Source organism: Diuraphis noxia, unplaced genomic scaffold, assembly GCF_037042655.1.
Source record: "Diuraphis noxia isolate RWA-SAM2 unplaced genomic scaffold, SU_Dnox_SAM2 contig0003, whole genome shotgun sequence".
Lineage (NCBI taxonomy): Eukaryota > Metazoa > Arthropoda > Insecta > Hemiptera > Aphididae > Diuraphis > Diuraphis noxia.
Window position 1 is genome coordinate 56,613,439 of NW_028301713.1, and position 15,204 is coordinate 56,628,642.

Below are 15,204 nucleotides of genomic sequence, written 5' to 3' on the forward strand. Positions count from 1 at the left end.
CTTTCACTAATTTTAATATTGTACTGTTAGTTTTGATACGAGAGTGAATTGAATAAATCTCGTTGGTTTTTAATGATATTTATTTTTAAATAAGTTAGGTTCATTTTTAAATATTTATACTTAACATACCTACTTATTCTTCATTTAAAAATTTTAATATAGTAAAATGTAAAAACCAACGAGGTAACACCGATAACGTTCTTACCAAAAAGTCTAATTATGGGTAAATGCATAACACACTATTAAAACTAGCGAACAAAAATTTAATATGTATTACGTGTGTAAGACGGAGAATGGAGACACGCATAACCCAGACACGCGTATGGGTGTGACGTCCTCTTAAATTATAATCACGGACTAAGATAGATAAAAATAAGTATCGGGCAACACCTTTTAGAAAAAAAATAAATTTTCATACAAATATAGGTACTATTCCTACAAGTGCTTATTTTTTCTTTGCCAAAAATCCCCGAAGACTCAAAATTGCCTCATAAAATATAATTGATACAAAACGTGATTCTTTATGTCATGCAACTACGCGTTGGTGTCGACTATCCGGTACTCGACTGCTTGTCTCAATTATTGAACTAAATAACGTGCTCAACGTGTTGAATATTGAATAATTTATTTACATATTCAATGTTAATGACTTTATTTTACATAAACTTGAGCCCCTAAACTCCCTTATACCATCAGTGTCTGGGGCAAGAATATTCGCTGCCCCCCTAGATCCGACACAGGCATATAATATTGGAAAAAAGTACGGAAATTTTGATACACAATATATACATGTATGATGTATAACAATATGTATATAAAACTTCTGTATTCAAAAAAATCGAGAAAAACAAAAAAAAATGACTGAAAAACTGGAATTTTTACGCAAAACCTGTTTTCGACCAAATTGATTTTTTTATATGGATGTAATTCAAAAACTAATCACGTAAATACTTGAAATTTTCACCAAATGTTAATGTTAGTGTTATATATATACAGTTTAATTTTCAAAAAGTTTTGACGTTTTTTGAGTTATTTATAGACCACTGAAATTTTCGATTTTTTAAGGAATTATTTTTTTTGAAGTGTCAGTAAAAAAATGTTGGACGACCAAAAAAACTTGAAAATTTAATACAAGGTTCATTATAAGTTGTTCTTATTGTAGCTAAAAAAAAATTAAAAATCGTCAGTCACAATTTTTTTTTATAATCGTTTATAGTTCAAATTTTTACGAAGTATGTCGAAAACGCGAAAATTTGCAAGTAATTTTGAAGTTTAAAAATCATAAAATTTTTTCTGTTTATAACTAAGGATTAAAAATATAACACTTAGGGCCAGTTGTACCGTCTCTGATTAAAGTTAACCGGAGTTTAATCGGCCGATTTTGCACGGTTAAATATCTGTTATCAGCTGATTAAGCGTAATCGAAGTTTAACCGTAGACGGTACAACTGGCCCTAAGTTTTCCATAAGTTTTCCTTCAAATAGCTATAGAGAAAACTCGAAGCGTCGTTATAGGAAAAATTTTAAGTGCGTTTGAATTTTAATAGCGTAACGATAACGATATATCCTCAAACGGTTATAAACATTTGTTATTATTCAAAAAGTATAAAAGTATAAAAAGTATAAAAAATTCTGAAAAAAGTGTTGATAAAATTTTTTTGGCCTAATCAAAATACTTGAAAATTTAATACAGAGTTTGTCATAAGTTAGTCTTATAGTGATTAAAAAATTACAAAAATACATAGGCACGATTTAATTTAGACTAAATACATAAAAATTACGGCAATGTTCAAATTATCTTAGATCGAAATTCATAAAAGTTTTTCTTTTTATACCTAAGATTTGAAAATTTAATACAAGGCTCATAATATATTTTTACAATAGCAGTTGAAAAATAAAAGAAATATAATATAGCCACATTTTTTTTTTTACATGCATTCAAAGTTTAATTTTGAAAACATACGTAAAAATCACGAAAATTCGCAAATAATAATAAGCTAGAAATTCATAAAAAATGTTCTTTTTAAATCTAAGATTTGAAAATTTAATACAAGATTCCTTATAAATTTGTCAATCTTTATCACAAAAAAAATGTCAACCGGAAATTCAAATTAAATTTTTATTAGCATTTGAATTTCAAATATTGACAAAAATTCGTCAAAACCATGAATATTTGCAAATTATTTTGTAGTTCAAAATTCAGAATATTGTTAATATTTATATCGAAGGTTATAAAATTCAACATTAAGTTTTCCATAAGTTTTGCTTCAAATAGCTATAGAGAAAATTTGAAGCATCATTATAGGAAAAATGTTTTGAGCGTTTGAGTTTTAAATTTTTAGGAAATCGCGTAATGATAACGATTTATCCTCAAACCCGGTATGATAATATAAGGTATTATGATAACTACACTAATTGATTAACCATGCTTTATGCAAAATGCGTCTTAATTGAAAAATAAAATATTTGTTTCAAAATAGAATATATGATAATATTTAAATATAATATATCCTAGAGTCTAGACTGACTGCTATTGTAAAAATATATTATGAGCCTTGTATTAAATTTTCAAATCTTTGATATTTAAGGAAAATTTTTTATGAATTTCTAGCATAAAATAATTTACGAATTTTCTTGATTTTCACATATGTTGCCAAAATTCAAAATTCGAATGCTTATAAAAAAAAATTGTGACCATGTATTTCTTTTATTTTGCAACTGCTATTGTAAAAATATGTAAGGAGCCTTGTATTAAATTTTCAAATCTTAGAATTAAAAAGAAAAACTTTAATGAATTTCTATCTAAGATAATTTGAACATTGCCGTAATTTTTACGTATTTAGGCAAAATTTGAACTTTAAATGCTTATAAAAAAAATCGTGCCTATGTATTTTTAATATTTTTTAACTGCTATTGTTACAATGCGTTAGAAGCCTTGTATTAAATTTTCAAGCTTTACTACCGAACAAATAATTTTTTATCGATATTTATAGAAAAAAAAACTAAAAAAGTTGAAAAATTAAAATGTCAGTAAACAGCTCAAAACAAATCTAATTATTTTTAAAATGTTATCAAATATATAAAATGCCTATATAAACATTCAGTCAAAATTTCAAGTATCTGCGGTAATTTGTTTTAGAGTTACAACAAAATAAGGAAATCGCTAAAAGTGAAAATCCAATGTTGTAAAAGTTTAAATTTCAAATGCTCATAAAAATTTAATTTGAATTTCTGGTGGAATTTTTATTTGTGATAAAGATTGAAATCTTGTAAGGAATCTTGTATTAAATTTTGAAATCTTAGATTTAAAAAGAAATTTTTTTATGAATTTCTAGCTTAAAATAATTTGTGTTTTTTCGTGATTTTACGTATTTTGTCAAAATTCAAACTTTGAATACTTATAAATAAAAATTGTGACTATGAATTTCTTTTATTTTCCAACTGCTATTGTAAGTTAAGAGCCTTGTATTAAATTTTCAAGCTTTTCTGCCTAACAAATAAATTTTTATCGATATTAATTTTAAAAAAACTAATAATGATCGAATATTTCAAATGCCTATGAATAGTTCAACTAAAGTCGAAAATTTTTGAAAATTGCTTGGTGGATAGAATATACTTAAATAAACTTTCGGTGAAAATTTCATGTATCTATGGTCATTCGTTTTAAAGTACATAAAAAACCAAAATCATTTTTGTTGAAAAATGAGTGTGCGTAAAATTTCCTGTTTTTCCCTTAATTTTTAGTTTGTTTTTCTCGATTATTTAGAAAAATTTTAAGAATTTTTTCAGATTCACTTTCTGATCTAACGAGGTACTGAAGTCAAAAATCAAAGCACTTTTACTGCCTTATAACGTGATGAGACACAAAAAAAAAAAAAAAAAAAATTAAAATAAAAACACCCATCATGGTAAAATCAATACATTCATCGCTCCGCTCAGAATCTAAAATGTTGTTAAATCAATACATTTATGTATTGTGATTTAAGTTAACAATCACTTATTTTTATCTCATTCCACATGATATCTTAGTCTTTGAATTAATCCATTATAAGCAAGTAATCAATATTTAAAAAATAATAGATAAAACATAATATGGTTTCTGTATTATAGATACCAAAAAATATGAATTTACAATACAAAAAGTATACAAAAGTATTTGTATTTATAATTCTTTGATTTTCATATAAACTTTAAATTATGCATATTATACTTTTGTATGCTTTACAAAATTATGTTGTCAAATTAAAAAAATAGTAAAAATGTTAAAAATTTAGTAGCCTTGAGTTTGGCAATGCAGCCAATGCTTTATTAGCTTTGCTGCTTTTACCAATTCCAAGTTTAGGTAATCCTCGATTTAATCCTTCTAACAACATACACGCTTTACAAATATCTTGACTTGACACAAATCCACATTTAGTACATACACCAATGTCTGGTAATTTTACATTCTCTTTAATACACATTGTTTCACCTAAAACATTAAAAATAATAGTTTTAAATTGTAGAAATCAAGAACATATTTATTTAATACCAGAATGTATTATATCCATAATAGATGATGGTTTTAATCTTTCTAAATCTTTTAAAAATGTTCTTGCATATCCTCGATATGCATTTGGCGCAAAAACACATTCAGTTGAAAAATAATTCAATTTCTTGAAATATGCATACATTACTATTTCTTTTTCATAAGTGTATTTTAATGGTTTGCATCGAGGGATTGTGCCTTCTGTTATCTAATAATAAGTGCATAACAATAAAATCTTTTACAATAATCATTTATATTAATGTTTTTAAGAGGACATTATACTCACATGTGTTGTATCCATCGTACAAGTGTGTAACATACCAAATTTTACGCTCAGCAAATCACGTTTGGCTCTGTGAGTTTAAAGTTTAGAGTGAATTGACCTGTTATAAAAATTAAAGGTAACATTATTATCGACAGCTTCTCATAGGCTTTTTATTATAATAAAGCAAATTATGAATATTTTTAGATATACAAACAATTTACAATTTTAAAATAGTCATAACTTGCTTTAAAATTAAAATATAAAGAAAAAGCCAATGAGAAGCTCTCAATAATAATGTTACCTTAAATTTTTATAACAGCTCAATCCACTCTAAACTTTAATTTCACAGAGCTAAATGTGATCTGCTGAGCATAAAATTTGCTATATTACGCACTTGTAAGACGGAGACAACACATGCAGGTATGTTGTCCTCTTAAAATAAGGATTTAATTCAATACATGCATTATTAAAGTAATATAGTATAACAATATTTTAGATATTAAACATTAATAAATAAAATAGAACATAGGCATAGGCGTGCGTACAGGGGGTGCCTGGGCACTCCCGGACTTTTCACACAAAACAGCAAGGGCCCTATAATAATAATTATTATTATTTAAGTGTAAATTTTAAACCTTGAAATTTTCAAGTATTATAAAACAGTATTAATATGCTTTTATTTTTACGAAAAATAAGAATTTCCTTCGAACAGAATCATGTGTTCTATAACATTATATATAACATTTTTTTTATAGTTATTAATAAGCTATAAATGGTTTACTCAGTTCGCTGATAATATTGCCGAATTTCATAGAATATTTTGATGTAATATTTATTTTATTACAATGTATAAAATAAAAAAAAATTATTTTTAGTGCATTTTATATATCAACACTTCCGGACCTCGGAGGATTAGCAACTTTTTTTGGTTAATCAGGAGCCTATAACCAAACTTTTTAAACGATTTAATTCCTCAAAATACAAATTTTGGAGCTTAAATGACTAGACTATTAGGTAATTAGTTAGTCCTGTTGGCTCACACTCAAGTATCATATCTTTCAAGATAATATGTGGAAATACTTACAGTAATGATATTTACACATCTTTGCAATCTTGCAACATCCCCTCGTAAAATGTTCATCAACACAGTTTCCGCAATATCATCAGCGTTGTGACCAGTAGCAATACAGTCAACATTTAATAAAGTTGCACCTCTATCTAAAGCTTGTCTTCTGAATACACCACAAAATGTACAATTATTCTTACGACCAACTTCAGCAACTATTTTGTCCATTGACCAACCATATAACTGTTCATATGATAATATTTTTAAAGGCATTTGGTATTCATCTTTATTTTCTAGTACTGTTTTCAAACTATCATCTCTATAACCTATTAAAATAACATACAATTTATGAAACAGTTAAATAATTTTTTATTCTTAATTTGTTGAAACAGGCACAAGTTTCAAAAAAAAAATTATTGAAAAATGTGCATGAACTTGATCTTTTTCAACTCAAGAAATAATAATTTCACTAACTCATACAAGTTATGGAAGTAGTAGTTTTTTGAGTGCTTAAAATTGCAAATAAAAATCATCTTATTAAGTAAAGACAGTTAAGACAAGAAAAATAGAAATAAAATTTACAACTATTGTTGTATCTTCCTTATTTCGATACTCTTCATAAAATTGTTATTTAATTTTAATTTTAAAATTTGATTTAATATCATAACATTAATAAAAGATAAACTAATTAACATATCTTACTACATTAAAAATTACATTAAGTTATAGTAAAATATAGGTAAATGTAATATAAATATTTAAAGTTTGTTTGATTGTATTAAATATTTACAATATTACCTGTGATTCCTTCATCTATAGACAATAATACTAATTTCAGTTCATAATTATAGCGTTCATTTAATGTCTTGAGAACATATGCTAGAACAGTTGAGTCTTTTCCACCTGAAGCTGCAATAGCAACAACATCACCTTTTTTGAATAATTTACCATTTGTGATAGTGCTATGAATTTCAAGTTCAAAAGCCCAATAAAAACATTCTTTACATAATGTATCTCCAGTTTTTGGACGCTGAAATATAAATATATTTATAAACCCTTATAAAAATAATAATTTTTAATAGAATTTAGTTTTAATAATAAATAATATTGAAAATCAGTAAGCTGATTGGTAATTATTATTTGTTTTACCTATTTATTATTACAGAGTAATTCTATATACTATTATTATTTATTATTATTTGTATTTATTTTACTTTTAGTACTGCATTCTGACCACATTTTGCAGAGCATAAGACAGGCATTTTAACTTTAAAAACTATAATAAGTACTATGCATAAGTATGTCTATAAAAATAACAACTAACAAATAATATAAATAACTGAGTAGTAACAATTAATACTTTAAATGAGTATAAAATGTTTAAAATGTTTTAATACTAAATTACTCATTTAGATACTATCACAGGTTATATAAAACCAGATGGTGCACTTCTTCGATTTATTGATAACACGAACCTCAAATCAGTAGGGTCACATAAGAGAAATAAATTAATGTACAACAACTTTTACCATAATTTTTAACTATCGTATCAAATAATATTTAATACATAATAATATAATATTATATGTACTTTGAGCGTCAATGGCTCAATGCTAATGGAATTCCAAAAATCATCTAAAATTTTGTGTAGCTTTAATTCAATATATGGATTAGTCTGTTATAATCTTCGGGCTTATGTTTATCAAACCTACTTGTATTTTTTAAAACTTTAAAACAGATAATCATGTTAAGCACACAAATACTTCCCCAACATCTTTAGAGAAGTGATTTTTAAATATTTAAAATACTTTTTTGTCACGCCTGCACCGAAAGTTTGGTTTTCGACAACGGTTGAAGCGTTCGAAAGCGTCCTTTTTCCGTCCAGCGGGCGGTAAAGTGGAAATCCCCAAAGTGCCGGGCGGAAAAGAGGAAATCCCCAAAAGTGCCGGGCGGAAAAGAGGAAATCCCCAAAAGTGCCGGGCGGAAAAGAAGAAATCCCCAAAAGTGCCGACCGCCGGGCGCGTATCCCCTGCACAACCAGAAATTAAAATGTATACCTACCACGGTTCTTACAAAACATAAACTTTTGGTTACATCTTAAATGTATAGTATAACCTCCTTGCATGACGCATAAACATTTAAACATATTTAATTTGCACTGTTCCTAGATAAGTGCGTCGAACGATGCGTTAGTAAATGTCTTCCATGAAATTGTTTTTGTAGAATAGTCTATAATTGTTGCATAGATCCCTGCATAACCTTTTCCATGAACGCAGGGGCGTGACAAAAAATAGTATGTGTGGCTCACTTCCCGCCCTTGCCACACAATATACTATTTTGAGCATATTATTCCAGAATACTAAATTTGTTTTATCTTTTTCGATATTTTTATTTACACTTGAAGAAATAGTGACTCTGTTACACAATTTAAAAATATTTTACTGTGTACATCACAAAGACAAGGAGGAAATACATTATTTTTAAAATAAAAACACATTTTGATCTGCGGCAGGAGTTTTAGCTCATTTATTATAATGTTCTCCATAAGTTCAATACACAAAAGATAAATAAATAAAAAAAATTATAGGTAGAGAAGATTAAAATCAGATTCCGTAAGAAGCCCGACTTTTAATTTTTAAATTTTACGTCCAAAAAATAATTCGAAAAGCTAACTAAACGGGCATGGTTTAACATAAAATATTATACTAAATTTTACAGATATAAAAAATCGGGCATCTTACAGAATCAGATATGAAAAATATTTTCTTTATTATTAAATAAATATAAAATAATTGATGCAAAAATAAATTATGAAGATTAAATAAAAAAATTCACACTCAGCATACCGCGTTGAGCAATGAGCAGAAAAACAATAACGGTAATTCGGTACTATATATTTAAATGTATATTATTATTAACAAACAATCTGCAGAAGATTGGTTGGCGGCGATAGAGGGAGTTTCTAAATTGCACAGTTGGCCAGACGCTTTCAAATTGGAAACTGCACGTTCTAAGATGACAGGCCCCGCAAGCCATTGGTATGTTGGAAGAACATTCTGTGCGTGGGACGATTTTGTTGTTCAGTTTCAAAGTACTTTTGTTGGATCAAATTTGAACGTGGTAGAACGTATGAAGCGAATGTTGACAAGATCTCAAGGTAATTCGGAAACAGTGGCCGATTATTTCCATCATAAATACAGATTATGTCGTGAGTTACACCTTTCGTTTAGTGAGACAAAACAACAGATTGCAGCAGGATTAGGAACAACGTGACTAGCACAACAGGCAACGTACGGCAGCTGTTGAGACTAGACTAAACGTAATAATAAGAATCATAATAACATCAATTACATAATCACCTAATCACATAATCAGTTCCCCTTTCTTATCAACTAATACTAATATAATATAATATAGGACATTTATCAATGTTAACATTCAGCCATCCTTTTCTCTTCTGTCCTCAGTAGAGTATAACATAATAAAAGTTTTACAAATGTATAAAAAAAAGAATAAGTAATTAGTAATTACATTAATAATAACCAATAGTAACAGAATAGTAATAAAATACTGTAGTAATACTTATGCAAACTAATGAATACATACATTTTAACAGAAAAACAATATTAATAGAGTGTAATATAATAAAAGTTTTACAAATAAATAAAAAAAAAGAATAAGTAATTACATTAATATAATAACCAATAGTAACAGGATAGTAATAAGATACTGTAGTAATACTTATGCAAACTAATAAATACATACATTTTAACAGAAAAACAATATTAATAGAGTGTAATATAATAAAAGTTTTACAAATAAATAAAAAAAAAGAATAAGTAATTACATTAATATAATAACCAATAGTAACAGGATAGTAATAAGATACTTGTAGTAATACTTATACAAACTAATTAATACATACATTTTAACAGAAAAATAATATTGTATATATTATTCATAAATCATAATCCTTAAGGTACTTTGGTTTTCTTTTTTTTCGACAGGACCGTGATTTGCCTATTGATGTTGATTTTTCCTCTTGAGCCTCCATCTCAGATACTACATTGAACTGTTCATCATCACTTCCTTCATGGTGTTCATCACTGCTCCCATATGATGTGCTGCCAAATGGTTTCATTTTGTTAGCAACCATTTTATTAAGTTGTAAGGCCATGGAGGCACAGTGTGTCCCGAACTGGTCACACTGCGCCCCGGGCCAGTTGTTACGGTAGGCACGGTGCAGCACTGCAGCGGCCCTGTGGCGGCTCGACTAGTTTTGTGCATGATAAAATAACCAGGTATGTCGGCAACTTTGTGTGGCGCATAAGATGGCGGCCGGTGTGCGGCTGTTATCAGTAGTCATATAAAACATGATAATGTTATTTAATATTTTATCATGTTATAAAATATTATAAAATAATATTAGATTCTGATCAAATATTGATATATTTTTTTTGTGTTTGGATTTTACTTCTTTAGCGTTGACTTATCCTTGTATTTTACTTAGGAAATCATTATTGCTGTTTGACGTTGCATATTGGATTAGTTGCAATAGGTAGGTATGCTAAGACTGAATACATTTAATATTTACATTTTAAATTTATGAATTTCATTTTTTTTTTTTTATAAGATTTTTTTTGTGTTATATTAGTATGTAATTTTTCTGCATAAGGAATATCATGATATTCCAATCCATGCTTACTATAAAATAAAAAATGTTTTGTACATGCCACATGGGTACATACAAAAATAATATCTAAAAGAAACATTACGTCAAAGGTATTGCATCTGGTTTTAATTTTCTCCGATTTTTAGGAGAATACAAACCAAATTTTTGTGCATATGATTTTTCCTCTATGGAATATGGAGCAAAATGAAGAGAACAAACTACACCTAGTAATAACAAATTAAATTCTAACTTGGCTAAAACAAACAATTGTAGAGATTAAATAAATTCTAATATCAAAATTCAAGTATATACCGGTTTCAAAATTAATATTCGGTAGGTACTTCACATCCTTTCCTAATTTGCCTAGCCCACCTTTCTCTCATTTCTGGGTTTTTAGGAAATCTGTGAAGATGTACACTAGGATCTTTTGTTATGTTTTTCATTTTGCTACCACTGACACACCCTTCATACACACAAACTGGCATGATAACCAATTAATTGAGTAGTGACTAGTGAGTACCTAAACAAGAGGAAATATAAAATTTATTGAAATTTGCGCAGCCAAATTTCAAAAAAAAAAAATGAATTTAAATTTCAAAATATTTTATATTCTATGTTATCATCTTATCAAACTTCACAATATATTAAAGTATGATTATATATCAGCCAATAAGAAACGGAGCACACTGGCCGCCATACTTGCGCATTCTCTTGTAAAATTTGTAATGTTGCTGACATACCTGGTTATTTTATCATGGTTTTGTGTTAACTCTCGCAAGAGACCGGTGTCTCCGTTACCGTGCCGTGTACTCCCGTGCGACCGTGGCGGCGTGGCCTACCACAACGTATATTTTGATCATTTTATGTTATATTTCACCGTTTAATCGTTTTAGTTTTACTGTTGTGTCAGTGTGACATTATTATTTAATCTGTTAACCGTTAATATACCAGCCGCTAGGCCTATTACTTTCGTTATACCTTGTAGTTTAAATTTATTAAACTAGTCCTGATCCGTAATCCTTTAGATTAAAAGTTTCGCTAACATTTCAGAACTGGGATACGCCCGAACACCCACAAGAGTTTTTTTACCGAGATCACCGGCGATTCCGAAACCTCCCTATTCCGCTATTTTTGGTTCCGTTGATCACGAGGTTTCGTTCCGCCGGCCGCCATTTTTGTTCATGCTAGTGCGTCTGTTCGCCGCTCCGTCGCCCCGATCGCACGAGTGCGCCGTTCGCCGTTCCGTCGCCCGATCGTGCGGGTGCGTTTCGTCACCGGTTTTGGTATCAGTGACCGCAACCAGCGTCCTGATATCAACATGATACGTGGTAACAGTTGTCTGTTTGTTTACTTTCGTTTGTTTTGATAAACCGTTTTTTTTCCCCTTCTCGTCGAAATGCCCGACAGTAATGATCAACCGGGTTTGCCGGTGCAGGCGCCCTCCTACGTGGAATTATTTAATCTGGCCACCGAATTGCAGTCCCGGCTAGCCCTGTTAGAAGACCAACTACAGAATTCACCGCAAGTGTCGACTAATTCACCGCCTGAAGCTGTTACAGTCCCAAACTACACAGATTTCCTTTTGTTGCCCGACCTGAATCATTCGGTACCCGTCTTTACCGGTCATGAGTCAAGCTGTGCGGCCGAAGATTGGCTTGGTTCGGTCGATGCGTTGGCTACCATCAATAACTGGCCTGTTCCGTACCGGCTGCAATTTGTCAAGTCCAATCTTACCACCGCTGCCAGAAGTTGGTATCTCACTGAACGTTTCACGGACTGGTCTGACTTCCTAGCCAAGTTCCAGCGCTGCCTTCGTTAGATCGTTGCGGATGACAGACCGCTGGAAGGCTTTAACGGACAGGGTACAGGGCGTAGCGGAACATATAGCGGATTATTACTACGACAAATTTCGTCTGTGCCAAGATTTACGATTGAATTTTTCCGAAACCCGCGAATAGATCATAACCGGAATCCGCTCACAGGAACTTGCTAACTACGCCATGACCAAGGTTCATAATTCCGCTACGGCACTACTAGCGGATTTACAAGAGTGGGAGCGCTTGAACGAGATGCGGAGACTGCAGTTTCCGGCCCAAATGAAGTCTACCCCTGTGGCCAAATTCAGCCAAGGTTTCCAGTCGTCAAGTGGTTACCGCCGAGACGCTGGGAAAGTTACGCAAACTCCAGAGACACCGAAGGTTGTATCAGATGTCGTTACGAGATCCAGTAGTTCAATTCGGTGTTACAATTGCAATGCCAACGGTCACATTAGCAGAGACTGTCCGAAACCACGTAAACCATGCCCGAACTGCAAGTCGACGACTCACTCGCGCGGCCAGTGTCCCGCCGCGACCGGAGCGCGCCCTTCAAACGCCGAATCGTGTAATGTCTTTGGAAATAGTTATTTCTTCCAGGATATATTTTGTATTAATTTAATGTTAAATAATAAAGAGTCATTCGTTGTTTTGCATTCATGCGTTCAAGTTGTGTGCTTAATGCTTCTATCGAGACATAACAAATCGTTTCGCGCCGAATGTGTACCGAGGTCGGTAGTACGTAACTGTTTCATAAAGGACGTATCCTTCAATGATATACACGCAATTAGTTTGATCGACACCGGGTCGTCGAATGTGCTGGTCCGTGCCAGTCTCGCAGACCGATCAGTAACTGTTATCGACCGTGTCTCTAGACCGTTATACACAGTAGGTGACTCCTCCCAGCCGAGTGTTATCACTCTGGGCGAGGCGACGGCGGACATATTAATAGATGGGGCGTATGCGTCTGAACATCCGGTTTTGGTGGTGAGCGATGACTCTATACCTGTAGATTTGATAGTTGGCAGAACGTGGTTGAATCTACCTCACATAAGCTACCATAAACACCAAGATGAATTTGTCATTGAGTCCTTGAATGTCATCAATCCGTCGTCCACCTTCGAACATGTGTCAGTAGAGGTGTCAGATGTGTGCGCGGCACTTGTTGCCATCGACAAGCCGCCATTGTCGCCGTTGGAAAAATCCGATATCAACATCGATCCGCAGGTACCTGGCGACGTAAGTCACCGATTGTTATTGTTGATCAACGAGTATCGTGACGTGTTTGCAACATCACTGTCGGAACTCGGATGTACTGATGTGCTTAAGATAAATATTGTTGAGGCGACCGGAAGTACCCCTGTACGTCAACGGCCGTACAGGACCTCGCCGACTGATCGCCGTACTGTCGCTCGTATATTGGACGAATGGAGATCAGCTGGTATCATTACCGATTCTACCTCGCCGTACGCTAGCCCGGTTCTGTTGGTCAATAAGGGCACCGGAGAGAAGTGACTGTGTGTCGACTATCGCCGATTGAAACAACAGACGATCGATCAACCCTATCCCATGCCGGAAATCGACGATCTATTGTCTCAGCTTGTCGAGGGTCACATTTTCACTACCATGGATTTATCGAACGGTTTTCTTCAAATCCCCCTTAGTGAGGAAGCGAAGGAAAAGACGGCGTTTGTGACGGAAGAGTCCACAGCAAAATTCGAGAGAATGCCTTTTGGGTTGAAGGGTGCGCTCGGTGTATTCCAAAAGACTATGAACATCGTATTTAAAGTTCTAAAAGACGCAGGTCTCGTACACATATACTTGGATGATGTAATTATTCCGTCCCGCGACTGGGAAGACATGCTCTCCGTCGTACGACGTGTTTTCCATGCACTACGCGCTGCTAGTCTGACTCTCAAACCGAAGAAGTGTACGTTTGGCGCCGGTAAGTTGGATTTCCTCGGGTTCACTGTGTCTAAGGGTGTGATTCAACCGGGGCCGAAAGTACACGCCATCAAGACGTTTCCGCGACCCCGAGACGTGCATGAAATACGACGTTTCTTAGGAATGGCAGGTTATTTCCGTCGCTTTATAATTAACTACGCAAGTTTAGCTGCTCCGTTAACGCAGCTCACCAGCAAGGACAAACCGTATGAGTGGACGGAGGCTCAAGAAGCGTCATTTGTAACACTCCGCGATTGTTTGTGTAGTGCCCCGGTTGTGCGTATGTTTGATCGAAATGCAAAAGTGACTCAAGTACATACTGACACGCAGGGACCGACGAGCTCAGAGTTGCACCTAGTGTATGTCGTAAGCAAAAAGACCACCGAGGCTGAATCCAAATACCACAGTTGTCGACTAGAGCTGTACGCCGTCATCTGGTCTCTGAACAGATTACGTCCGTACCTACTTGGAATTAATTTTACGGTAGTCACTGATTGCCAGTCGTTGGTTTACCTCAACATGCACAAAACGGTTAAGCCGCAAGTGGTACGATGGTTTGAGGTACTCCAAGAATTTGATTTTGATATCAAGTTTCGGCCCGGCAGCCGAATGTCACATGTAGACGCGTTGAGTCGAGCCGCTCCGTCAACACCCGCCGAAGGAGTTGTGTCTGTTAACGAGGAGCTTTCGGAACGCCTTGACGTATTTGTCGCGATGTCCGCAGTTGACCGAGTGCGTTTCATGCAACAGGCTGAACCTGTCGTTAAGAACTTATTACAGTTGGCGTTGTCAACGAGGGCGCTCACCGAGCATGAAAAAAACATGATCAAGCCGTATACGGTACATGACGGAGTGTTGTACCGCGATTATGCCGGAAAATCGTTGTTAGTTGTTCCGCGATCAATGCGGAAGGGCA

The 15,204-nt window shown here is 32.9% G+C and overlaps 1 protein-coding gene and 1 pseudogene across 1 annotated transcript; both read right to left on the reverse strand.

Moving 5' to 3' along the window:
• Positions 1 to 4,080: 4,080 nt before the first annotated feature.
• On the reverse strand, positions 4,081 to 7,269 carry Ctu1 (Cytosolic thiouridylase subunit 1). Its single transcript, XM_015524845.2, has 5 exons — positions 7,073 to 7,269; positions 6,657 to 6,888; positions 5,877 to 6,184; positions 4,531 to 4,735; positions 4,081 to 4,470 (listed from the first exon to the last, which is right to left on the reverse strand). The coding sequence occupies exons 1-5, from the start codon at positions 7,118 to 7,120 to the stop codon at positions 4,262 to 4,264; spliced, it is 1,002 nt and encodes a 333-aa protein (XP_015380331.1). The 5' UTR covers positions 7,121 to 7,269; the 3' UTR covers positions 4,081 to 4,261.
• Positions 7,270 to 10,527: 3,258 nt separating this feature from the next.
• LOC149057570 (uncharacterized) lies at positions 10,528 to 12,207 on the reverse strand (annotated as a pseudogene).
• Positions 12,208 to 15,204: the final 2,997 nt, after the last annotated feature.

What these genes read in the sequence shown, in the direction of transcription:
- Ctu1 (XM_015524845.2), bottom strand. Translation starts at nt 7,120, where the DNA reads ATGCCTGTCTTATGCTCTGCAAAATGTGGTCAGAATGCAGTACTAAAA. An exon ending in GTCAGAATGCAGTACTAAAA is followed by an intron (nt 6,889 to 7,072) that starts GTAAAATAAATA and finishes TTTATATTTCAG; the next exon opens with CGTCCAAAAACTGGAGATAC. An exon ending in TATAGATGAAGGAATCACAG is followed by an intron (nt 6,185 to 6,656) that starts GTAATATTGTAA and finishes TTATTTTAATAG; the next exon opens with GTTATAGAGATGATAGTTTG.